At 37.6% G+C, this 24704-nt stretch overlaps 8 protein-coding genes across 8 annotated transcripts; 2 read left to right on the plus strand and 6 right to left on the minus strand.

The window, feature by feature from the left end:
* Positions 1 to 515: 515 nt before the first annotated feature.
* On the plus strand, positions 516 to 1164 carry LOC111499567. Its single transcript, XM_023151155.1, has 2 exons — positions 516 to 751; positions 830 to 1164. Exons 1-2 carry the CDS (start codon positions 672 to 674, stop codon positions 996 to 998), a joined length of 249 nt encoding a protein of 82 aa, XP_023006923.1. The 5' UTR covers positions 516 to 671; the 3' UTR covers positions 999 to 1164.
* Positions 1165 to 1384: 220 nt separating this feature from the next.
* Positions 1385 to 3912, minus strand: LOC111499566 (elongation factor 1-alpha-like). The gene is made up of 3 exons (XM_023151154.1): positions 3822 to 3912; positions 2776 to 3251; positions 1385 to 2683 (listed from the first exon to the last, which is right to left on the minus strand). Exons 2-3 carry the CDS (start codon positions 3235 to 3237, stop codon positions 1796 to 1798), a joined length of 1350 nt encoding a protein of 449 aa, XP_023006922.1. The 5' UTR covers positions 3238 to 3251; positions 3822 to 3912; the 3' UTR covers positions 1385 to 1795.
* Positions 3913 to 4982: 1070 nt separating this feature from the next.
* LOC111499869 (protein disulfide-isomerase 5-1) lies at positions 4983 to 7525 on the minus strand. Its single transcript, XM_023151579.1, has 4 exons — positions 7220 to 7525; positions 6089 to 6147; positions 5816 to 5991; positions 4983 to 5408 (listed from the first exon to the last, which is right to left on the minus strand). The coding sequence occupies exons 1-4, from the start codon at positions 7340 to 7342 to the stop codon at positions 5314 to 5316; spliced, it is 453 nt and encodes a 150-aa protein (XP_023007347.1). The 5' UTR covers positions 7343 to 7525; the 3' UTR covers positions 4983 to 5313.
* Positions 7526 to 7727: 202 nt separating this feature from the next.
* Positions 7728 to 8874, plus strand: LOC111499909 (adenylate kinase isoenzyme 6 homolog). Its single transcript, XM_023151634.1, has 3 exons — positions 7728 to 8036; positions 8154 to 8299; positions 8404 to 8874. The coding sequence occupies exons 1-3, from the start codon at positions 7839 to 7841 to the stop codon at positions 8588 to 8590; spliced, it is 531 nt and encodes a 176-aa protein (XP_023007402.1). The 5' UTR covers positions 7728 to 7838; the 3' UTR covers positions 8591 to 8874.
* Positions 8875 to 9998: 1124 nt separating this feature from the next.
* On the minus strand, positions 9999 to 13258 carry LOC111499904. Its single transcript, XM_023151626.1, has 6 exons — positions 12599 to 13258; positions 12202 to 12396; positions 11843 to 12082; positions 11344 to 11561; positions 10745 to 10996; positions 9999 to 10497 (listed from the first exon to the last, which is right to left on the minus strand). The coding sequence occupies exons 1-6, from the start codon at positions 12948 to 12950 to the stop codon at positions 10237 to 10239; spliced, it is 1518 nt and encodes a 505-aa protein (XP_023007394.1). The 5' UTR covers positions 12951 to 13258; the 3' UTR covers positions 9999 to 10236.
* Positions 13259 to 15169: 1911 nt separating this feature from the next.
* On the minus strand, positions 15170 to 19357 carry LOC111499905 (probable E3 ubiquitin-protein ligase ARI9). The gene is made up of 5 exons (XM_023151627.1): positions 19299 to 19357; positions 18616 to 18690; positions 16884 to 17565; positions 15530 to 16305; positions 15170 to 15450 (listed from the first exon to the last, which is right to left on the minus strand). The coding sequence occupies exons 3-5, from the start codon at positions 17439 to 17441 to the stop codon at positions 15342 to 15344; spliced, it is 1443 nt and encodes a 480-aa protein (XP_023007395.1). The 5' UTR covers positions 17442 to 17565; positions 18616 to 18690; positions 19299 to 19357; the 3' UTR covers positions 15170 to 15341.
* On the minus strand, positions 18858 to 21116 carry LOC111499699 (uncharacterized protein DDB_G0292642-like). Its single transcript, XM_023151329.1, has 3 exons — positions 21012 to 21116; positions 19299 to 20065; positions 18858 to 19059 (listed from the first exon to the last, which is right to left on the minus strand). The coding sequence occupies exons 1-3, from the start codon at positions 21114 to 21116 to the stop codon at positions 18858 to 18860; spliced, it is 1074 nt and encodes a 357-aa protein (XP_023007097.1).
* Positions 21117 to 21119: 3 nt separating this feature from the next.
* On the minus strand, positions 21120 to 21674 carry LOC111499463. The gene has a single exon (XM_023151031.1). It carries the CDS (start codon positions 21672 to 21674, stop codon positions 21120 to 21122), a length of 555 nt encoding a protein of 184 aa, XP_023006799.1.
* Positions 21675 to 24704: the final 3030 nt, after the last annotated feature.

Here is a 24704-nt window from a genome sequence, read left to right on the forward strand (position 1 = left end):
TATCTAATTAGTGGCTCAATCACAAAAACTTAAAAAAGAAAATATTATGATTTTTTTTTTTTTTTTTTATAGAAATAGGAAAATGATAACAAAACAGGCTAAAATTACTCTTCTAATAAAAATAATTTTTTTAATATAAAGTAAAAAAAAAAAAAAAAAAGTAATATTGGAACTAATGAGACATAAATTGGTTTCTCTTGTTTTATTTAAAAAAGAAATTGGGTGCACGAAGATCGGTGCTGCTTCAATAAATACCACGTCATCGGCCATTTAATTACAGCGACAGGCGGTTGGTTTTGGCGAAACATTCAGCATTAAATGTCCTTTTTTTTAACTCTTTCTTTGTTTTAATAGATTAATAATAGCTAAATTTGTTTTTAAAAATTTAATTTATGTAAGTGATTAAATAATTAAATGTTAATTAGTATATATATAATTTATTATATTTATTAAAAAATGATTATTAATTGGAAATGAAGCTTTGGTTTGTATTCTTTTCAGACTGCTGAGGGGGGAAGTCTGAAAAAGCCCAAAAGACCGTAAAGAAAGAAAATAAAAACCCATTCCTCAGTTTGGAGTTCTTTCTAATCTCTTCTTTTCCCCCTCCCCCCCGAGAATTACAGATCTTCTTCGTCTTCCTCTTCTCCGTCGTCGTCGTACTGTGGAGAGAAATGCCGTCCAAGCTCGTCTCTCCAGGTCTTCCTCTCTGTCTTTCCGGCTTCTCTCTCTCTCATCGTTCTCTCTCTACAGAGTATGTTTCTTTAACCTCTTTCTCTCTCTCTCTCTCTCTGTTTTTGTGTGAGTAAACTCTGTTTTCTTTCTGTGGTAGGATGGAAGATCATGATCGAAGGAGGGAAGCCATGAGAAGGCGAAGATCATCGAGTGCCGATGCAGGAGGGATCGGCTTCACCAGATACATCATTCAAGCTATTGGAGATGGAGATCTTCATGATTTGTGTGAAAAAACCAAATTAACTTCGGCTGCAAAAGCCGCTTAGATTACGAAAACACTGTCCATGATTCCACAATCTCAACTTTTTGGGTTGGTTTCGGATCTGTATTTTCATATTTTGTCAAAATCCTGATTTGGAGCTTCATGTATTGTTCTCCTTAGTTTCCAACTTTCCTGGATGGTTCAATGTAATCCTCTTCTAATTTTACTTTTCCATCTTTTTTGGAGTTGGTTTTGGCTCTAAATTGTCGAGATTTTCATAGGTTATGGTTCGAATCCTTCAAAAAATCAAGAACATGTTTGTCATCTAGTAACAAAGCAGAGTAAAATCATATAGGAAGACGGGGAAAGGAGAAAAGGACGTGAGAGGATAGGTCGGATATGACACTCTAAAATGTCTGTACTATATGAGACAACGTTTCACATGCCTTGAGTTTAAACAAGGTTACGTCCCCGTTGATATCAACATTAATTTGGTAATAAACCGAGATCTTCCAAGTAAAATCAAGACGCAAATTCACTGTAAAAATATGCAACCGATAATAGCTATAATGATAATAGTATGCAGGGGTATGTCGAAAATGGTTTGGACGAACCAAACCATGTCGAACTCGGGCAGAACGGACAAGGAAAGTAGAGGACCAAACACGACACAAAAAGAGACACTATAACAGGACAGCTGCGCCACCGTCTATCAAGCACCCAACTCTGAGATTGGGTACCTGATAACCAATGCCAACAACGATGATCACCATACAAAACAGCACCAACAGAAACCGGGTCTTTATTATTCGGACATTTGAAAACCTCAGACGAGAAGGTCTGAGGTTTTATAAGCACGGTTCACTTGCCAGCCTTCTTGGCTGCGGATTTGGTAACCTTGGCACCACTTGGATCCTTCTTCTCGACCGACTTGATGACACCAACTGCAACCGTCTGTCTCATGTCCCTCACGGCAAATCGTCCAAGAGGAGGGTATGAAGAGAATGTTTCCACCACCATCGGCTTGGTGGGAACCATCTTGATCATACCAGCATCACCATTCTTCAAGAACTTGGGCTCCTTCTCAAGTTCCTTACCAGATCGCCTGTCAATCTTAGTTAGAATCTCAGAAAACTTCACGGCAATGTGAGAGGTGTGGCAATCAAGCACTGGGGCATAGCCATTGCCGATCTGTCCTGGGTGGTTCATGATGATGACCTGAGAAGTGAAGTTGGCAGCCTCCCTGGCAGGGTCATCCTTGGAATTGGAGGCAACGAAACCACGCTTAAGATCCTTGACAGCAACATTCTTCACGTTGAATCCAACATTGTCACCAGGAACGGCCTCTGGGAGAGCTTCATGGTGCATCTCAACAGACTTAACTTCAGTTGTCAATCCAGTAGGGCCAAAACAGACGACCATTCCTGGCTTGAGTACACCGGTCTCAACTCGTCCAACTGGGACAGTTCCAATACCACCAATCTTGTAAACGTCCTGAAGTGGAAGACGGAGTGGCTTGTCTGAAGGCCTCTTGGGCTCCTGGATCAAGTCAAGAGCCTCAAGGAGGGTTGGGCCCTTGTACCAATCGAGGTTGGTTGACCTCTCAATCATGTTGTCTCCTTCAAAACCAGAGATGGGGACGAATGGGATTTTATCAGGGTTGTAGCCCACCTTCTTGAGGTAGGAAGAAACTTCCTTGACAATTTCATCATATCTTGCCTTCGAGTACTTGGGAGTGGTGGCATCCATCTACAAAGGGTAAAAGCAAACTGAGTTTAAAACGAAACCAAAATACATTAACATGATCAAATTTAACCATATATGTGAAACAGTAACCTTACCTTGTTGCAGCAGCAGATCATCTGCTTAACACCAAGGGTAAACGCAAGCAAAGCATGCTCACGGGTTTGACCGTCCTTGGAAATACCCGCTTCAAAACCACCAGTGGTGGAGTCAATAATGAGAACAGCACAATCGGCCTGTGAGGTACCAGTAATCATGTTCTTAATGAAATCACGATGTCCAGGAGCATCAATAACAGTGCAGTAGTATTTGGTGGTCTCAAACTTCCACAAGGCAATATCGATGGTGATACCACGCTCACGCTCAGCCTTGAGCTTGTCCAAGACCCAGGCATACTTGAAGGACCTCTTGTTCATCTCAGCAGCCTCCTTCTCGAATCTTTCAATCACACGCTTGTCAATACCACCAAGCTTGTAGATCAAGTGTCCAGTGGTGGTGGACTTCCCGGAATCGACGTGGCCAATGACCACAATGTTAATGTGAACCTTCTCTTTCCCCATTTTAAAATTGTAAACTGAAAAAGTTGACAACGATAAACCAAACGATAAGCTTATCGAACAATATCCTTTATACAGGCAAATCAAACGATATATCCTCGACAATTTACCATTAAATCTATTGATAAACTTAATCTAATTCGAAGATCTTCAATGGTATGAAAACCGTAAACAGTGTCATTGGAACTTCCTCTTTTACATTTAAAAAAGGACGTCTCCTCCATAAACTCAACAAATCTTACAAAGAATACATCCAAAACTAAACATAAAAAATGTCAAATCGTCACACAAACTCGACATTATTCAACGATGCTAATAACCTCAACGTAATTGCTACAACATACAGCTCGTTCAACGAACACGAAACAGGAGATAAATTTTCCTAGACCGAAACAACCGATTAAAAAGAATCACAAACTGAATCATAGACGACACTAATCAAAATCCTCTTCATACAAGTCAATACCTAGATAAATTCACCAATCCTTGCAAATCCGTAATACAACAATGGATTAAACAACATGCACGCATGAAGGACAAACGAATCATATGCGAAAACTATCGATCAAGTAAAGATATAATCAAACCTGAAACAGCGAAAATAAAAAAATCGAGAAGCCGGATATCTGACTAAGTTTACAAAAAATAAAGTGGAGGTAAAGAATGGTGGAGCTCTTTGACTATATATAGCAGAACTCTTGGCGCATATCTGACTAGGGTTTATTCCTCAGCCGTCAGATATTGAGCGATCTGATCCAACGGTATTAATCTTCCCTTCTTAAAGTAGACTGGACACCGGCCAAATGCGTGGACCGATTTCAATAATTCTCATTTATTTGCTTTAAAATTACATATTCACTTCATTGGAGAGTTTTCGTATGATTTTTAAGTGTATTTTTCTTTTTTTAAAGATGATTTATCCTGAATAATTTAGATTCTTTTTTAAAATATAATATTTTAAAATTAAATTAATTTTAAATTAAAATCTAGTAAATAATTAGCCTTTTTGCCTCTACCAAGAGGAAGATGATGCATATATAAAAGGAAGTAACGAGCAGGGGAAAATATTAAATATAATTAAATTATTACCTGAAAATAATTTTAAATAGTTTTTTTGTTTTAATGACATGGGAATATAATAATGAATGGAAAGTCCAGAAAGGTTTTATTTATTTATTAATTAATTTGTACTATAAGGTTATTATAGTAATGATACACAAATAATTAGCCCAAAAAAGAGTCTGGCAGATACAGAGTGCACTGAAGATGGATATGTTGAGGTTGGGTTTCGGAAAGTAGCGACACCATGAGCACATTGTGGCATTTACCCGCTACCTGCCTACCCGGTCCACTCCCAAAATTCCAATTCATGACGTCATTTTACAAAAAGCATTTACATAGGCAAAAAAAAAAAAAAAAAAAAAAAAAAAAAAAAAAAAAAAAAAAAAAAAAAAAAAAAATTACTCAAATATTGTTTTCGTTTTTTTTTTTTTAAATTATGGTAATTTGAAATATATTTATGGTAATTTTGATTTATAATTTAACACTCCTCTCCCAATGGGATCTCTTGAAAACCACAAGCACTCTCTTCCCCGGGTACGGCCCGACAACAAGCTAATTTAACAAGGCTTGGACACCTCAAAACGAGTATTCAAACCTTTGACCTCTCAGACAAAAGCACATGTTTTATTATCCAATTGAGCTATGATCAAACATAGCCAGTAACCACAAGTAACCACAAATGAACAATGCAAGGTATAATATATAATAAACCTATCGGTACAAAATTCTTTAATATCTTTCACATATTCCAACCAAAGGCAGTCTAAACATAAGAGGCAGAAAACAATGTCACTGAGATTACGGTCAAAATCTATCCATCCAAATTTAAGCATTCTTCTAAGAACATTGCAAGAAGCTTCAAGTGTTTATAGTCTAACACAGCATCAAAAGGAATCTATATGATCGTCAAAATCAAATATGTTCACCAAATCTTCGAGGGAATGGGTAAGAAAGAACTCCTCTGAATAAGTTAAAAGTTTTCCCTACCAATATAATCGCTGTTCTTCATCTTTTTCTTCACAATTCTTTAGCACTGTCCTGCTGTGCTTTTTCTACTGCTTTCTCAGCTTCTTCAAGAACAAAGCTTTTGAGAGATTCTACGTCTCTTGGCCCTGGGTCGTCATAAAATTAAAGCTGCTATATCAGGGTTCATCCGGATCCAAGAATATAATGAAATGAGGCATTTCATTCTGATTTCTAATATTGGTAAACAAAAATCATCTATAGCAGAACCACGAGGTGAATGAACTGACATGTCGATATGAACAAATATATCGTACCTTGCTAATCATCAAATTTTGAAGGCTGGAAATTGGCAACGTTTAATAAGACTTTGAACTAAGCTCAGCATGATTCATTAGACCAATGAGTTTATCTTTTTTAATTGATGTGTGCTTATGTGTGAAGAATGCGCAAAGACGACAAAGCTTCATTAAATAAATTGCCAAAGTAGAAGCAAAATCGGAACACATATAGAACATAGACAATAAGGGTAACAAAAAGGGGAGGAAAAATTCACCTTTATACTTTGCAACTTCTTCCCCTTCATAGAAAAGCTTGAATGTAGGATATGAATGGATATCAACTTTAGAACAGACTGATTTGTGAGAACCACAATCAACTTCTCCGACTTCGATTTCATCCTCGCCTTCCATTGTCTTGCCCATGTCCTCCCATAATGATCCTAAATTCTTGCTGAAATTTGCAATTTAAGTTGCAGGTAATTAGGCAATATGAACTCAATGACCGACAGGATAAAAACCAGGAAACTACGATAAGAAAGAATGCCAACCAATGCTTGCACCAAGGAACGCAGAACTTCACGAACCATGCAGTATCTTTTTCCTTTACCTGAAAAGTACATATTTCTACGATGAGGAATGTACTAAAAAGTTCGGTGAAATCATATCTTAGTCAGAATCCACCATTTCAAATATTGGTTCTGTTATTTTGAATCCTTGATTAATCAATGTTGGATGATATAAGAAGAAAAATGAAAATCCATCAAGGTATAACATATAAACCGAAGGGAAGATAACCAACCATGCATCATCTAGGCCAAAGATCAAAGCTTTAAGCCTAAGATGAAAGCTGATTTAACCAATCTTCAATGAAAAGTTATAATAGACGACACTGTATCAATAACTAGGTGAGAGTTCCATCGGCCTGCAGACTCAAAATGACATGACATCCATAGTTTCCAAGTCAACTCGATTATTCTCAAGAGACGACTATTTTATCCACCGGGATTTGATTGCAAAGGTAATTCAGAATACATTAAATCCTAATTAGGTGGTCGTCATGACATGAACTCATACCCTCTATGAACTTTACTATTAACCATTTATGAGCCTCACCAATGTCACTATATCTGGAAACAACAAACTTAATCTGTCCAATCATAGTCCTGCTTAACAACCTACACTTATCAAATTGGCTCAATCCCCACGAGCAAGTAATTTGATCTCAACTGTTGGCCCCCCGTTTGCCCGAAATCCGACCAAAAACCAAGACCAGAAGTTAGTTTCTACTGCATTTGTCATTGGATGTTCACAATAATATTCAGAATAAAGTTCGACAATTCTGGACAATAGTATCAAATTTTCTTCTTTTTTATTCAAACTGCCGCAATTCGTTCTTGCTGATCCCAAACTGCGACATCCCGGCTGATAGTAGCCATACCAATCCCAGACGAATCGCTCCAATCCAACTAACTCATATAGTAACTCGAATACAAAAACAACTGGATTCAACCGTGCATCATCGATTTTATAGGAACATCAATTAAAATTATAAAAAGAACATGCTGAATCGTCAAACAAGATTCAAAAACCAAGAGAATCATTCCCTCGCAGACAAAATTTTCCACTTAGAGAACACAGAAATGGACCTCAATGAGTAAATTAGGGTTTGAAAACAGTACCTTGTCGGAGAAGGTGTCCGCAGTTAGGGTTATAACTTCAGATTTGCAGAGAGAAGCTGTGTTTAGAAGGATAAGAGAAATTAACAAGAAAGACAAAATTGCAGATGAAATATGGAATTTCATGGTTGAATGTGGTCTCTGGATCTTCTCTATTGCTGTGGATTCAATGGAAGAAAAGATCAGGATTGGTGGCCGGAGTTCGCAATATGCAATTGAAACAACGATCCCGGTCGATCTGGAAAGCGTCGTTGGGGCCCGATGTTGAATACCTTGAAATTTTAATTTATTTTATCATATTTAATTTATGAATTTTTGAAATTTGTTAAATTCACTCATCTAGAGGTGAAGGTAAAATTTAAATTTATTGCTAATAGATCTAATTATTATTATTATTGTTATTATTATTATTTTCTCAGACGTAAGTGGGCCGAAAGCCCAGTGAACTAGATATGGTGACGTGGCACTTTTTGATTGGTTACAGAATTATCTTACAGGAACGTCGAAGCAGAGGATCAAGCTAGAGAAATAAGAACAGAAAGGAAGAACCCTAGAAAACTAAAAAGCAAGCGCACCGTTAACGGACGAATTACAATAAAAGCTCGACGACGGAATTACTCCGATGGCGCAAGATCGGAAGAGGCAAATGCCGAACATATTGATCACTGGAACTCCAGGAACCGGTAAGACAACAACGTCATCTGCTTTAGCAGATGCCGCTCAGCTCCGTCATGTCGCTATCGGAGACCTTGTGAAGGAGAAGAATCTACATGATGGCTGGGATGACGAACTCCAGTGTTATATCATTAACGAAGATCTGGTTAGTTTTTTCTTTTCCTGCTTTCTTGTTCTTTGATTCGTTTTAGTAACTGCTGGTTCATCCTCCTGTTGTTGGCTGAAGATTGATGCTAACCCGAAGGTGTATTAAATTACTCAGGTTTGCGATGAGTTGGAGGATTTGATGGAAGAAGGCGGAATAATTGTGGACCATCACGGCTGTGATTTTTTTCCTGAGCGGTGGTTCGATCGCGTGGTTGTCCTTCAGACTGAAAACTCCATCTTATATGACCGCTTGACGAAGAGGTAACAAAATTAAAGCGTTCATGTGTATGATTATTCTGTTTGTGTATTTTTTTCTGTCCGTTTTGGCTCTCTTCTCAGACGTTTGTGGATTCTGTCTGGTTCAGGGGATACGAAGGAGCCAAGCTTTCGAACAATATTGAATGCGAAATCTTTCAGATATTGCTCGAGGAGGCGAATGAAAGCTATCAGGAGAACATAGTGGTGGCTCTAAGGAGTGACACTGTAGACGATGTAGCTCGAAATGTTGAAACTCTGGCGGATTGGGTTAAGAATTGGCATCCTGTAAGCTAAGCAGATAACAAAAGAAAAGAAGAGAATATTACTTTTGTACCAGTTTTCTTGATTCTAAAGTATCTGGTCAGTTAAGAAAGTTGCCTTTGCTGCTTGATTGAATTAGTTTTTTTCTTAGCCATATCTTTTAGAGCTGTATATCTCCCAATTCCCCATTGTTTGGAATATTAGAACGCTGCATCATTTTGTTTAGGTTTTACCCTGTTTGTATTAATGTTATCATTGAAACAATGGATATTATCGAAGTTTTTTTTAGGATTTTGTTAGTTACAAGGCCTTGCATTCCCATTGAAGCTTTATTCTCAACTTATATTTCTTCTTCTTTGAAATGCTTCTCTTCTTCAACTTCGAATGTGCTTAAAATGGGAGATATCTTGAGCCATACTAGAATATTCACCAGTGAAGATGTGTTGGAATACTCCAAGGTGAGTCACGACTCAAATCCTCTGCCTTTTGATTCTGAATTAGCCTGACGTGCTGGATTTGACGATCGTCTTGTTCACGGGATGCTTGTTGCTTCAATGTTCCCTCATATCATTTCCTCCCATTTTGTAAGTTTAGCAAGCCAGTCTGAGTTTCTTTTAAGACCATCGAATTTTAAGGGAAGGGGACTGAGAAATGGCACCTGAATCTTTCTTACAACTTATAACTGTTTTGCGCTCTGTTTAAGCTGTTTTAATGTATGGTGTAGATGCTCTGATTTATGGTATATGTTGAGGATGATTGTAGCCGGGAGCTATTTACGTGTCGCAAAGCTTGAATTTCAAGTTACCAGTCTATGTTGGAGAGAAGATCATTGGCCAGGTATAGGCAATCGGCCTTACTTCTCAGATTCAAATTTGAAGTTGTCATTTCATTGAGTTAGGTACTTGCTGAATTTGTTTCAGGGCGAAATTTAAAACGGAGTGCTTGAGGAATGGCGTCGAACTCGTTCTTGAGGGTGAGGCAAGGGCCATCTTACCTTCCACAAACACGTTCATTTCTCAGACAGATAGAAGATGATGGTCAAAGATAAGTCTCGACCGCTACCTTCGACTCGGGTTGAAGGGTTTTGCCAGCCTAAAATGGGGTCGAAGGAGCTTTTTCCATCTGAATTCATTCAGTTTTTTATGCTGTTGAGGCTGATGAAACTGGGCGTAGGAGACGACTTCCAGGAGAGTCAGTCCGACTTCCATTCTTTTTACTTCATCTCCTATTCATTGGATTGTATCTTTTAAGAAATTAGCCATGAGCCCTTTGATCTTGAAACTGATCAATATCATCAATGGAGAGTAACAAAATGAAACAGATTCGTTTCAGAGAAAAGTTTTGCTTGTGTACTCACTGAGACCACAACTTACGGAGAATAATGAATTGGATCTTTATTCAATTGTTTGTGTTCAACGAGACATCCAAGCAGCACAAAAATGTAAATGAAGTTTAAAAATCAAAATTCTGCTTTGTTTGTACTTCTATTGCAAGGAGTAACTTGCACCTTTGACAGGTTCACTAGAATTTTGCTATAAAAGCAATGGGGCAACAAAGAAAAAAAATGAAAGAAAAATAAAGCTGCAACTTTCTGTATCCTTTATACCTGCTAGAGAAGCAACAGAACAATTGTATGGTATTTACATTACCTATAGTGAACTACAGCAGCTATGTCTCTCTTAATCTGCGGTAGGATCACTGTCGGTTTGAGCTTCGAGATCTTCTGTGTCGCAATCGAAGGAAGTTTGATCAAGACGAGAATTGTTCAGTTGGCCCTGTGGGGTTCCAAAGAGGGTTGTGAATATCTGTCTATGGCATTCATCACAAAAGTAGATATAGGTAAAATGGCCTTCATATGGGAGCTTATGAACTGCAGCGCCTTGTAGGATTCGATGCACGTAATCAGTTATGGATGGTGGAACAACCATATCATCCATCCCCTGTTTGAATGAACATATGAGATCAAAAGGGAAAGGGGAAATCATACTACAATTGACAGCTCCAATTAGGATTTGAAAAGATTTGAAACGATTTGAAAAGGTAGGAGTTCTATTGCTTAGACGTTATTCATCAGCCAGTTCAGGGGAAGCAGAGGCCACTATAATCGGTAGTGGGCATTGATATCATCTTAGTAAAGGAGAAAGGTTAAATTTTGACGAATACGAACATGAGCAATCAAAATCTAACCTGCCATATGTGTATAGGACCAAGGAAGCCTGTGAATTCCTCTTGGAGATCACCTAGCAATGACTTGAGCCAATAAATGAGGGATCTTACTCGTCGTTTCTCTAATCTGAGGTCGCGAAGCCTGAAACCCCAATCTGACACAAGTAATGCAGCTTCCTCCATGAAAGGCTTTGGATTACCTTGCCTGATTGATTCTTCTACATCCCTTTGCCAGAACTCTTCATGGATAGGATCCTCCACTAAAGCTCTATCCTGAACAAATAATGATAAGATCTCAAGTGATGCTTTACACTGTATAAGTTTTCTACGCAGTCTCAGGATCTAAATGGCTTGGACCAATCACTATGAAGTTTTGTGCAAAGAGCCTGACAATAGATGCCTAGAACTACACATTACACATAAAAATAATACAAAACATGAATTAGGTATCCGCGGGCAATAGTTGTGTTCAGTCATAAAATGAGAAACATGAAGACATTCTTAGCATATCAATATCATAGGTGTGTAATCATCAATTAACTGGGAAGAACAGTAGGAAACCTTACAATAGAAGGATTGTGAGGATAGATCGACTGTGATTGTGGAAAATAATGTCTCACCCTTTTTCCTAGTGACAATGCCAGCCACTTATCAATCTGATCATGCTTCCCAGACAGGAAGCTGTTACGGTAAAACAGAGGAAGGATAGCAGGAAACCTTCGAGCTAGGAAGTACATAAATTTCCGCTTTCTACTCCATTTCTCCCACATCCGACGTCTTTCCTCCTTGTTTATACTTGGATCATAGGGATTAACCATTGGAGCAAACATAGCTGCACCTGCAGCACGATGCCAATGAGTATCAGAGATTCTATTACCAATGTGTCATTACAATTCTGAAAATGTAAATAGGTATTCGCATCTAATATCCCTATCTCTATCTCTATCTCTTCCTCTCACCCTCTCAATTGGCTTAAAATCCCTCCCTGGCATACTATTTCAATGGTCTACTGAATGTGAACTAGATTCTTACAAGCCCTTGTTTGTTTTAGTAATGTTACATTTCTGCATTGAGATCTAAGAACTAAACTGGAGAACAATGGGATTAAATAATTCGTACCTGCAAGTTTATCAGGAATGTATCTAAGAGCAGCCCAAGCATGCATGCTCCCTGTTGAGTACCCTATTACCCAAAATCTGTCATTGACACCCAAAGCATTTGCTAAAAACGACATGTCCATTGCTGAAGATTCAAGGTTTCTTTGAGGATGAGGATCACTCTCTCCAAAGCCTGGGAGATCATATGTCAGCAAGCGAATGCCAAACTCTTCCAACAGCGATGTCTTAAGCCCCGGCATTCCTAAGGATAAGAATACCGTGAAAGTACGTCCAAATTAACAGATAGAAAAGATTGCAGAAAGATATACAGGAACAGTTTAACGTAATAATGTCTTGAAATTTTAACCCCTCCGATACAACCTGCAAGCCGAGAAGAGAGGAAAGAATGAGGAGCTATCATTGAAAATCTAGCTCTGTCCGCAGGAACACCTTGCTCCTTGTATGCCAAGAATCTTCCGTCGGGAAGCATTACTCGCCTGGCGCTCGGAGGATGTATGTATACCTTTTTAATTTGCGAGATGGAAATACCATCGCGTTGAGCATCTAAACTTAAAACTGTAGATAAACAAACCAGATCATTAAAGAGACTCTTCAGAGGAAATTCATCAGGGAGGTACAAAACAATTCTTCAGTCGGTTAGAAGCACGAAAACGATTCAAGTAACCAAGTATTGAAATGAAGTAAAATTCGAAGAACACAGATGAAATTAATTCGCTTAAAAAACACAGATACAGCACAAGCGAATCCAGAATTTCACCTGCCAAAACAACAACGGAAACGGACAGTAAGACCATCCAGACATGAAACGGATCCTTATCCTCCGGCAAGTAATCATTGAAGAATCGCAATTTAGCACAAACCTTCTCACAAGGCCCTCTAACTCTCTTCTCAATGTACGAGCCCTTCCCAAACGTCTTCACAAGGTACGACTCCTTATCTCCCAAACTCTGCACCACAATATCCCTACACCCCTTCCCAAACTCCACAGCCATCTCCCCAGCCGCCTTAATGAACTCCATAGCTTGATCTCCAAAATTCTCCGGTTCACCAAAACCACCTCCTACTCCATGGCGAGCAGCATACGACTGCGGCGGCACTGTCGAAGTCATTCCGTCGGTCTCAGAACCAGATCACCACACTGTAAGATCGCCGAGGGCATGAAACGAATCAAAACGCAGCATAAAATTCAGCGTCCAGGAAGTGAAATTAAATTCAAATAAAGAGGGGAAACAGAAACAAAGTGATTGCGAAAAGGCTTCAATGAGACGCAAAGTGAAAAAGAAGAGAGAGAAAGAGAAGTAGAAGAATTTAGGGTTCGTAGAAGGAAAAACGTTGACAAAGAAAAGGAAGCGAAAAGGCAATGGTGATGGCTGTGGTGGTGGGTGGGGACGAAGACGAACACGAAGACGAAGACGGAGACGAATTCAATTATTTTTTAAACTTGTTTATTAAAATAATAAATTATGATTATTATTATTATTTTATTTAAAAATAAGAGACAGAGGGGTTTTGGGATTGCTCGAACAATGTCTCTGGTTGCCGTGCCCGTTTATTATTTATTTTATTATTATTCTTTTTCTAATTCTTATGTTTTATTTTCTTTTTCTTTTCAAAATTTTTACAATATTTTATTATATTATAATATGTGGATAATGGGAATGATCAGACAAAAATAATAAATATACACAACATTCCTTTTTTTTTTTTTTTTTAAGAGAGAATTTTGAACTTACTTGAGATATAAAAAAATTAGTATTTATAAATGCTACAAAAAAAGATTATAGGCAGTGATAAATAATTGTTATAAATTTTAAAATAATTCTAGTAACTATAAAATGAAGTAAATAAAGTAGGATTAATTTTGAGTTAGAGAAAATTATTTAGTGTGAATTAGGTGTAGTGACTATCTTTTTATCTAAATTATTTGAAATAAAAATTTAAATCATTAAAATTTTAGAAAAATAAGAGAGAGTAGATGTGAAATATACATATAGAAAGAAAAGAGAAATTAATAAATAATTTGTTTTTTTAAATAAAAAAATTGTTACTTAGAAAAGTTTAAGAATATGACAAAATTCCTACCAAAAGAAAACTTTATTAAATTAACCAAAAAAATATTACTAAATTCAACTTTATTTCTAAATTATGCACAGTATTGAAATAGAAAGAAATCTAATTAAATTATATAAAATTTTAAAAAGAACAATTTTTTTGGGAAGCTAAAAGGAATATATATATATATATATATATATTTTGGAGAAACTAAAAATATTAAATATTAAGGAATAAGGAATATATATTGAAGGCAGTGCGAAGGTTGATGCAGATCCGGTGAAAGAAACCGTGAGTGGAGGTGGCGATGGCGACGGCGACACCGACGACCACCAGTCTCCTCGGTTATTGGACAGATCAAATCAGTCGCTACCCGACAAAACCGCCGCCCATTTTTTTCCCACGGAATTGCTCTAAATTTCCCCTTGCATTTAATATTAATGCCCACTTGCAATTCGGGTCCCCAAATCCGAACCTTTTAATTACTAATTTTTCAAAATTTAATAATTTAGTCATTAAATGTTATTTGATATTTGATTTAATGTCATATACTTTAGGAGTATATAACAATTTCATCTCTAAAATTTAATATACAAAAACTTAATTAACTCAATCTCTTTAATTTAAAATTTATAATATTTCTTAACATTTAATGTTTTTCACCGATGTAAACCAAATAATATGCCTATAAATGGTAAAGACTAAATGGTTATAAATGACTGAGAAAAAGACATAAATGTTTATCCACTTCACATACAAGTAAAAATGTAACTATCTAAATTTTCCGCTAGTAAATATTAGAAAAAGTGTTACAATCCAAACTTACTATTAGTGAATATTGTTTACTTTAACACGTTATACATCGCCGTTAGCTTCATAATTTGAAAAATGCAGCTGTTAGAGCAATGTGCCAATGAGAACGTTGGTGGTCCCAAAAGGAGTGAATTGTGAAATGGGAACAAAACATTTTTTTTTATAAGGGTGTGAAAACCTTTCCTAATAAACAGTTTTAAAATTGTGAGGCTAATGGTGATACATAATAGGTAAGAGCTAACAATATATGTTAGCAATAGGCTTCGACTATTCAAAATGGTATTAAAATCAAACACCCAACACTGTGTCAATGAGAACGTTGAACTCCAAAGAGAGGTAGATTGTGAGATCCACATTGATTGGAGAGAAAACGAAACATTCTTTACAAAGGTGTGAAAACATCTTTTAATAGACGCGTGCGATACATAAGTAGCCAAAACTAACAATATCGATTAAGAATGAGTTTGGGCGACTCAAGGATATATATTATTGCCTTATAAGAATGTAATTATTAAGCTTAGCACAGTCAAATCAATGTTGTAATTAATAGTAAAAAGATATGATGATCACTAAGATTAGAGAGAAACCTATAATCCGCCCTGAATTCCTCAAGCAATCTCCCTAACATTCATCCATTACTGTTCATCATTTAAGATAAGATGTTCATCCCACATCGGACACAAACATGTTGGCTGCCTGTTCTTCCACTCAGCTCCACAGGAATAGCAGAATTCATGTCCACATCTGAAGAACATCAGCAAATAATGAGGTAACTTCCTTCTGCAAGCATAGGAAATGCAAGAGGAGATAGAAGAAAGCAAACCTGCAAACGATGTGGAAGCATCCTTCTGCAAGCTCAACCAAATGGCCACATCTCAGACATGGCTGCCAGAGCTTCTCCTTGGCCAGAGAATTCAGCTTTGCGTCTTCCGTATGAGTGCCATGGCTTGACTTCCTGTACTCCTCACACGTCATGTCGTTGTGCCAAGTGGCTTTGCATTTGATGCAAAAAAGTCCATGGCATTTCATGCACTTCCTAGCTCCAGATTGCTCTGCATTTCCAAGAATGTCTTTTGTATAATCCAAAACTTCAGTCTTCGACATCAAAGCAGAGCATCTGGGTTGTGGGCAATAAACTTTCTCTGAAAAAGGGATGGAAGATTCTTTGAAGCGTTGATGAATGATTTCAATTACTTTTGGGGGGAAAAGTTTTTCAAAATTCTCAATACCCACTGTCGATTTACAGCCTTCATGAGGACATTTTGCCTCAGATCCATCAAGAAACTTCACTTCCACATGCTTTTTCATGCAAGAGAAGCAGTATCTATGAAGGCAGTCATTAACAGTATACATTTGATCCAATTCGTTATCTACATAGCAAATCTTGCAGTTCTCTAGCAAGTGATGGGTATTGCTAGTTTCTGCATCAGGCAAGGTGATCTGAGAAGCTGTGGCTTGTTCTACTAATTTAAAGGCACTCTTCATGACATTTTGTTCTACCAAAAAGGGTTCACAATAAGAGAATTGCATTCGTAGAAAAGCTACTTTTTCGACTAAACTTGCAATCTTGCTCAGTTTTGGCCGTAATCTGCCTGTAACCTGCATTCGGTAATCAATCACTGATAGGACTAAATGTTTATGCTACGAAATCTAACAATGAACACAATCAGGGCTTGGAACAATCCAGCAATGAACAAGAACAGAATTAACATCTACAGCAAAATGAACAAGAACAGGAAACGGCAGAACCAAATATTCCATAATGTTTATGCTATGAAATCTAACAATGAACACAATCAGGGATTGGAACAATCCAACAGTGAACAAGAACAGAATTAACGTCTACAGCCAAATGAACACGAACATGAAAGGGCAGAATCAAATATTATAATGTTTATACTACGAAATCTTACAATGAACACAATCAGGGATTGGAACAATCCAACAGTGAACAAGAACAGAATTAACATCTACAGCCAAATGAACAAGAACATGAAAAGGCAGAATCAAATGTTATAATGTTTATGCTATGAAATCTAACAATGAACACAATCAGGGCCCGGAACAATCCAACAATGAACAAGAACAGAATTAACATCTACAGCAAAACGAACAAGAACATGAGAGGGCAGAATCAAATATTTCATAATGTTTGCTCGAAATGTACGCTAACTCACATATTGGTGAAGCATATAGTCATCGCAGAAGAAGGAAACTCTTTCCAAGTGAAGGGAACGAGCCGCCTCAAGCCCTTCGATTAAGGCCATAAGCTCAGCAACCTCGGGACTGACGGCCTCGTTTTCTCGAGCAGCTTCCAATGGCTTCCTCACATGTATCAATAAATCATCTCTCGAATCGAAAACAGCCACCGCAATGATCGTTACGTCTCCGGCGGTCTCTTTGCCGACCAAACCCTTGAAATACAATCTGTAACTTTCAGAATCAAATAAAGGATCGAGGAGAGCAGATACGTCCGTATCAGAGGGCATCCGATAATCGTACCCCATCCGGTCGTCATCGGAGGTCAGATACGTCCATAGGTTAGTCGCATAGCGCATCTCGTTATCGTCGTCGAGAAAGGGCGACGATCGGGATGAAGCCGATGGTGGAGGAGAGTAGGAAGTAGGGGGAGAAAACTGGGTCTGTGAAAGGGCAATGACTTCTTTCAACTGGAGGTCGTAGGCGAGTTCATCGTCATCTAGGCCGGAATCAAGGATTACTGTCCCATCCACCATGGATGCCGACGGAGAAGCGCTGTTAAAAAAGATACGGATTCGGAGTGGAAGTGGCTGCGCTTACAAGTGAGTCTACAATTGCTTGCTTAGTGGAAAGCCATTGTAGTTTCCTTTCCTTCAACAACTACATTAAAAAAATAGAAGACTCTGTCTATTATATATTATTAAATAAGCGGCAACGCAAAACGGCACGATAGAAACCAATGCCTTACAAAAATCTATCACGCCCTCTCCTATTTCTCTCAACTGTTTTACAGTGATCGACTGTTTTACCTTAATCGACAGGGATGATGTTTTTTTATTTATAAATACATAATTTTCTCCTAATTTACTCAATGTGGGACTAATAATTTGATACTCCAGTGCCAAAACCGCCTTCGAAACCATAAGAAATTTCCAGGAAAAGAAAAAAAAAAGTTAATAAAAACAGATTTATATTTTTCAAAAACTCATTTTTTTAATTTTTTTTCCTCTTTTAAAAATTTCTTATTTTTCAAAATCTCTTTTTTTTTTTCTATTTATTTAACTTTCATCTCCAATTTATCTCTCTTAAAATAAAATATTTCCTTCTAAAATTTCCTTTTTCTTATAACTTACGTAATAATATTTCTCTAAAACTTTATTTTTATTTTCATGCCTCCACACATTTTTCTCTCTCTAAACATCTCTTCATCTCTCTTATTTAAAAAATAAATAAAAAATAAAAAATTATTATCAAACATATATAGTTTTTGTTATAATAATAATAAAAAAAAATTGGTTTTTTAAACCGGTCCAAATAAATACAATTCTTAAACAGTTGACTTGACGACGACGAGACGCAAAAAATGACAAATTGGAAAATGACATGCCAGAGTAGTGTCAAGTTTCACACCACCAACTATTTCTAAATTAATATATATAAAAATTACATGTGTATATATATGTATACATGTACATATATAAATTTAAAAAAAAAAACAAAAACTCAGATATTATTCTCTTTGAGCTTTCTCTTGAGGGGAGCCCAACTCCACCACTAGTAGATATTGTTGTCCTCTTTAGAGTTTTTCTTTTGAGTTTTCCCTCAAAATTTTAAAACTCGTCTGAGAAGGTTTCCACACTCCCCCAACTAACCTGGGATATCACTCAAATAATAGATAGTAGAGAATAGAAATGAAGAAGAAAGTGTTACCGTTTGTACGTTCAGAATGTGTAAAGCAGCTTCACACCAGGAGGAGAGGAAGCAAATTTCATTGATGATTAAAACCTGTTACACAAAAAAAGAGAGCTCCCAACAAAGTTCAACTATGTCAATATCTATCTACGAACAGGCAATTTACAGGCACAAAATCAATTCCCCAGTTGGATCAGATCATTGACTCAAATTGAAGATGAACAAGAAGGATTGTTTTTCTATTCTTTCTCATTTTTTGATCAAATATAATAATGTTCATCATCTGAATCATAAAACTCTTCTTCTTCTTCTTCTTCTTCATCTAAGTATATACCATCAAGATCCAATTCCCTATTATTATCATTATTCCAGATACAATCCTCACCCCAGAGCGGGCAAGAACACGTCGCCTTTTTAACTTTCCATTCCACTCCACATTTATAGCAAAACTGGTGACCGCATCTGCAATGAAAATATGAGCAAAGAGTTGATTTTGTGATCAACTCAAAGTTGGATGAAGAAATGAACAAGTGCAAACTAGATTTGGTTTAGACAACTTGCAGGTATTGTAGGCATTCATATTACTATTTTGATTCCTATCCTTCAATCAAATTCAAGTTGGTGTGCAGAAAAATGTACTTAATCTGTCAAAACTTCATGCCAAGCAAGAATTTCAAGTAAGATGGGAATAATAAGATTACCTGCAAGTCATGTGATAGCAACCTTCAGCAAGTTCAATCATGTGATTACATTTCACACATTGGCGCCACAGGCACGTCGATGCCAGGGACTTCAATTTCACATCTTCTAATTCCAGATTACTTGACCCTTTATAGTCACTGCATGAAACGAGATTATGCCAAGGAACCTTGCAGTTGATGCAGAAAAGACCATGACACTTCATGCATTTCCTCAATCCAGATTGGTTGGCACTACCAATAACATCTCTAGTGTATTCCAAGGCCTCGCCTTTTGTCGTTAGAGCCGAGCATTTCGGATATGGGCAATAAACTTTCTCAGAAACTGGTATGGAAGCCTCTTTAAGATGTTGGCGCATGGTAGCCATATCTTTAGGTGTCAAGAATTTTGTGCAGCTATCAACGTTGAGGTCGATCATACAACCCTTGTGCGGACACTTTGGCACCAAACCTTGAAGTAATTTCACTTCCATGTGTTGTTTCATACAAGAAAAGCAGTACCGATGCAAGCAGCCATCAACTGCAAACATCCTATTAACATCACAATCCTCATAACAAATAACACAAGTCTCATTTAGCTTCATTGGGACAGGATCTTCAGTTTGTGTGATCTGAGGAACTATTGCCTCTCTGGCTAGTTTGAATGCAAATTTGATATCATGTCGAGCCACGAGCCTGGGATAGCAAGAGTCGAAACGTGCTTGAAGATGAGTTATCTGTCTGAGTAGAGCGGCAACCTTGCGCTTCTTGGGCAGCCATCTACCAGTTACCTGCACATGGGATAATGATATGAGGTTGGATTCTTTATTGTAGTTCTAGACATAAAGTGCTAGTGAAAAGCTTAACCCTGAGCTCAACTATTCATCAAACATTTTTGGAATTCTAAATCACATTTCAGGTAACAGGTTTGAGGATGGTTGGGAGGGAGACCTACATTAACTAATTTAGAGAATGATCGTTGATTTATAAGCAAGGAATACATCTCCATTGGTGTGAGGCCTTTTGGAGAAGCTCAAAGCAAAATCATGAGAGCTTAGGCTCAAAGTGGACAATATCATACCATTATGGAGAGTCGTGATTCCTAACATGGTATCAAAGTCATGCCCTTAACTTAGCCATGTCAAAAGAATCCTCAAATGTCGAAGAGAGCCTCGATTAAATGGAGGTTGTTCAAGGGCTTCATAGGCCTTAGAGGACCAAAGAAGGATTCGAGTCTCGATTAAGGGGAGGTTGTTCGAGGATTCCATAGGCCCTAGAGGAGGCTCTATAGTGTACATTGTTCGAGGGGAGGATTGTTGAGAATTGGTGGGAGGGATTCTCACATTAGCTAATTTAAAGAACTGATCATGAGTTTATAAGTAAGAAATATCATTTCCATTGATATGAGACCCTTTGAGAAAGCTCAAAACAAAGCCATGAGAGTAAGTTGACAATATCATACCATTATGGAGAGTCGTAATTCAACCCTGGAGAATGAGTTTATGATCCCTAAACTTAATGCTCAACAGAAAGAAACCAGACTATTATGAAAGTAAAACGTAAGGGCCTCATGCCACGTGATAGTTCATATAAACGTCTCTTGATCGACGCACTACTTGTAGATTACAGCTAAAGTTTTAAACAGCACGAAATCATATCGGATGCTAATGATAAACAAGTAACTGCAACAAATTTGTTCAAGAATAAACGACAAACAAAAGTATAGAGAAGGCTTACAAATTGATAAAGCGAATAGTAATCGCAGTAAAAACAAAGTTGCTTCAATTCCAAATCAATAGCTGCGTTCAGCCCTGCGATCAAAGCCTTACATTCAGCCACCATTTTTCACCTTTCGTTTCCTACAAGACGTCTTTTAACCTCGAAGACTAATTCATTCTTTGGATTACAAATCGAAACACCAATTCCAATCCCTTCCTCACTTACAAGACCCTTGAAATAGAGGCTAGAAACGCCCTGATTCTCCTCGCTCTTCGAGGATCCCTCCCCGAAGGATTTCCCAATACTATATTCGCGCTCACTCAAGTCACCATCGGGAATATTTAGAATCTCCCCGGAATCGTGAGTCCTGCGCGTGTCGAACGCCGATTGCAGCCATTCTTGGAATATTTGATCGCATTCCCCGAGTTCACCGGAGTAGAGCGTACCGATTGTCGTGATATCATTCCCTTCGAGTTCTTGAAATTCTGGCAGAGGAGTGAAGGAAGAGGCAGAGGAAGCGAGTGATGCGTCGAGAGCTTCTTCGATTTGAAGTTTATAGGAAAATTCATGGTCCGAATCGAGTGCAAGGGCGTCCATGAGATCACGAAGCTGCGCGGAAACTATGGCGTTTAAGTCTTCCCCGTCGGGATTCTGAGAGGTCTGGTCGGCCGGGGTCCACATTGGGCTCTATATTAACACATGAGGAAATCGTCGGTGAATTACATGTTGGATGATGAAAGTCCCACATCGGCTAATTTAGGGAATGATCATGGGTTTATAAGTGAGGAATACTAACTCCATTGGAATGAGGCCTTTTGGGGAAGCCCAAAGCAAAGCCATGAGAGCTTATGCTCAAAGTGGACAATATCATACCATTGTGGGGAGTCGTGTTCATCNAGCTTATGCTCAAAGTGGACAATATCATACCATTGTGGAGAGTCGTGTTCGTCTAACATGGTATCAGAGCCATGCCCTAAACTTAGCCGTGTCAATAGATTGACAAATCCTTAAATGTCGAACAAAGTATTCCAAAAGGAGTCAAGCCTCCTCGAAGGTACGAAGGCAGTCAAAAATGACTAAGACTCCAAAGGAGTCGAGCCTCGATTAAGGGGAGATGTGCTTTGTTCGAGGGGAGGTGTTGGATGATGAAAGTCCCACATCGGTTAATTTAGGAAGAATACACTCTCCATTGGTATGAGGCCTTTTGGGAAGCCCAAAGCAAAGCCATGAGAGCTTATGCTCAAAGTGGACAATATCATACCATTGTGGGGAGTCGTGTTCATCTAACATNATGATCATGGGTTTATAAGTGAGGAATACTAACTCCATTGGTATGAGGCCTTTTGGGAAGCCCAAAGCAAAGCCATGAGAGCTTATGCTCAAAGTGGACAATATCATACCATTGTGGGGAGTCGTGTTCATCTAACATTACAATTATACATATAAGTCTATCGGTAATAAACAAGTTAGGGAGTCTCCAGACGTCAACAGGGACCTCGAGAAGAGTTATCTTTTTTGTTTAACATTGAAACGCTTTAGCTGGAGGTTATTGGATGATGAAAGTCTCACATCCACTAATTTAGAGAATGATGATGGGTGTATAAGTGAGGAATACTAACTACATTGGTATGGGCTCTTTTAGGAAAGCCTAAAACAAAATCATGAGAACGTATTCTCAGAGTGCACAATATCATATCATTGTGGAGAGTCGTGTTCCTCTAACAGAGGTATGGTTTATCAGTTGGAAGAGCCCACCCAATTTGTGGTGTTCGGTGTACCTCCAATGGCCCTTGAGAGTTAGGAGGACGGTGTGTCTCCCACACCCAATTGTACTCATAACTGCATAAGTCTGAGTAACTCTTATTCACCAGGTTTTTTTTGTTATTATTATTATTATTTAAATATGTTGTGTAAGTTTATTTTTTAGGGTTTTTGTATTTATAGTGGTTAATCTTGTAAAATAGAGCAAGTTGAAGTAAAATCGAGTCAAATTCATATTTTCAACCGTGATTATGTTGGGTTTTATGTCCTAAAACTCATAGTTTGTAAACAAAGACATATTCTATTTTCAATAAAGTTATTATTGATGTTTATTCAGTAAAAATTGTTATTGAATAAAGTGAACTTTACGATCATTAATCTAAATCCAATAAACTAAGAACATTTTGGCTATAGTATGATTACTTGAACTATATGTAGAGACATAAAAGTGGATCAAGTTCAAGTATATAGTCAAAATGATCTATAGTATAAGGATAAGGTTGAGTACCTTATTCTAGGGACATTATGGATGCGGCCCACTTTTGTATATGATATAAATAATGTGATAACTAAATTGTAAATGTGGAGACATGTGAGTGGGGACGTCCTATGCAATAAGTATTGCATAAGATCGGACCATGAAGAAAATCGCTCTCTTTTTATAATGTCGTTTACTGTTGAGACTGATTTTCTTTTCATTCGATGACCTAGGTAACTCGATCTTAATCCTGAGCTAACTATGAACTTCTGTTTATTCGAAATTATCCTTAGATTTGCATGGGTGAGAGTGGCTCGAGTTCGCCAACTCAATAGGCCTCCCATTTCAGGGGTAAGACTGGGTGAATAGCTAGGGACGTGGGGTGCAATATGGAATTCGCTCCTACCCACTTTTAGGGATAGAAGAGAGGTAGTTCACTCCAGGTCTTGAACAAGGCGCCCACCCACTCATTGGCCTGAGAGGGATTTGGTTTACTGGTTGGACCACAAACTAATTGTTCATAAGAGGATCAGTGGGACATAAGAAACAAGAAGTAACTTCAGGGGTAAAACGACTAATTGACCCAACTCTAGTTACGAACAACCTGTGAATGATCGACTTACTAATCATGGTTATATCAAATGGACAAAAATATATCTATAGTGAAGGGAGTGCAACTACTAGGCTATAGTGGAGTGTCCTAGTAGTTAACGAATATTGGTTAACAAGGTTAATGAGTTTAACCAGTTAATCTTGGATCGTTGGAGCCCATGATCTATAGGTCCGTTAGGTCCCTCTGCTAGCACATATCGGACTAAACCATAGAACAGTGTGACGAGTGAGTTCGAAGTGTTCGAATTCAAATTATTGAATATGCGCTACATATACACGATATATTTAACTGCATTTTTGTTTTATTTACGAATTAAACAAAAAGAGAGAATTTGAGATATTTAAATAATTTTAAATATCTTAATCAATTATGTGTCGGAATTGATTGAGATTGACATTTGAATTAATATTAAATATTAATTAAATAATTTAATTAATTTGAAATTAATTATTCAAATTAATTGTTGAATTAAAATGAAGAAAGTCAAAATGTTGACTTCATTTAATGGAAAAATACATGTTAGTGGAATTTTGAGGTGTCAAAATTTGGTTTGACCAAACTTGCATGCTTCACAAATAAACCCCACAAATTTGAGTGGAATTTTGAGTGTCAAAATTTGGTGATCTCAAATTTGCACGAACATGCAAACATGACTCTTTAAATAGAGTGATCATGATACATGGAAAGTCTTCTTCCTTGAAAAAGACCTTGAGAAAATTCTCAAAGTTCTCTTTCATATATATTAAATCCCTCCTAAATTTAGTCACTCACTAGATTCCACAATCCCCTTCTAAGGCCGGAGGATAGTGGAGAAGACACTAGTGGTAATTCGAAACCGGTTCATGAGGAAAAATGAATT

Source organism: Cucurbita maxima, unplaced genomic scaffold (assembly GCF_002738345.1).
Source record: "Cucurbita maxima cultivar Rimu unplaced genomic scaffold, Cmax_1.0 Cma_Scf00027, whole genome shotgun sequence".
Taxonomy (NCBI): domain Eukaryota; kingdom Viridiplantae; phylum Streptophyta; class Magnoliopsida; order Cucurbitales; family Cucurbitaceae; genus Cucurbita; species Cucurbita maxima.

Bases quoted from the DNA above. Each gene is read 5' to 3' on its own strand.
- LOC111499567 (XM_023151155.1), top strand. From the start codon at position 672: ATGCCGTCCAAGCTCGTCTCTCCAGGTCTTCCTCTCTGTCTTTCCGGC. The intron at 752-829 runs GTATGTTTCTTT...TTTCTGTGGTAG, and splicing joins CATCGTTCTCTCTCTACAGA to GATGGAAGATCATGATCGAA.
- LOC111499566 (XM_023151154.1), bottom strand. From the start codon at position 3,237: ATGGGGAAAGAGAAGGTTCACATTAACATTGTGGTCATTGGCCACGTC. The intron at 2,684-2,775 runs GTAAGGTTACTG...TACCCTTTGTAG, and splicing joins TGATCTGCTGCTGCAACAAG to ATGGATGCCACCACTCCCAA.
- LOC111499869 (XM_023151579.1), bottom strand. From the start codon at position 7,342: ATGAAATTCCATATTTCATCTGCAATTTTGTCTTTCTTGTTAATTTCT. The intron at 5,992-6,088 runs GTTGGCATTCTT...TGCAAATTTCAG, and splicing joins GTTCCTTGGTGCAAGCATTG to CAAGAATTTAGGATCATTAT. The intron at 5,409-5,815 runs GTGAATTTTTCC...ATGACGACCCAG, and splicing joins AGAAGTTGCAAAGTATAAAG to GGCCAAGAGACGTAGAATCT.
- LOC111499909 (XM_023151634.1), top strand. From the start codon at position 7,839: ATGGCGCAAGATCGGAAGAGGCAAATGCCGAACATATTGATCACTGGA. The intron at 8,037-8,153 runs GTTAGTTTTTTC...TAAATTACTCAG, and splicing joins ATATCATTAACGAAGATCTG to GTTTGCGATGAGTTGGAGGA. The intron at 8,300-8,403 runs GTAACAAAATTA...TGTCTGGTTCAG, and splicing joins TATGACCGCTTGACGAAGAG to GGGATACGAAGGAGCCAAGC.
- LOC111499904 (XM_023151626.1), bottom strand. From the start codon at position 12,950: ATGACTTCGACAGTGCCGCCGCAGTCGTATGCTGCTCGCCATGGAGTA. The intron at 12,083-12,201 runs GTTGTATCGGAG...TCTTATCCTTAG, and splicing joins CCTCTCTTCTCGGCTTGCAG to GAATGCCGGGGCTTAAGACA. The intron at 11,562-11,842 runs GTACGAATTATT...ATCGTGCTGCAG, and splicing joins CATTCCTGATAAACTTGCAG to GTGCAGCTATGTTTGCTCCA.
- LOC111499905 (XM_023151627.1), bottom strand. From the start codon at position 17,441: ATGGTGGATGGGACAGTAATCCTTGATTCCGGCCTAGATGACGATGAA. The intron at 16,306-16,883 runs GTGAGTTAGCGT...TACCGAATGCAG, and splicing joins ACTATATGCTTCACCAATAT to GTTACAGGCAGATTACGGCC. The intron at 15,451-15,529 runs GTTTGCTTTCTT...GATGTTCTTCAG, and splicing joins TGCTTCCACATCGTTTGCAG to ATGTGGACATGAATTCTGCT.
- LOC111499699 (XM_023151329.1), bottom strand. From the start codon at position 21,116: ATGGTGGCTGAATGTAAGGCTTTGATCGCAGGGCTGAACGCAGCTATT. The intron at 20,066-21,011 runs GTAAGCCTTCTC...TCCCATGTGCAG, and splicing joins ACTATTCGCTTTATCAATTT to GTAACTGGTAGATGGCTGCC. The intron at 19,060-19,298 runs GTAATCTTATTA...TTTTCATTGCAG, and splicing joins TGCTATCACATGACTTGCAG to ATGCGGTCACCAGTTTTGCT.
- LOC111499463 (XM_023151031.1), bottom strand. From the start codon at position 21,674: ATGTGGACCCCGGCCGACCAGACCTCTCAGAATCCCGACGGGGAAGAC.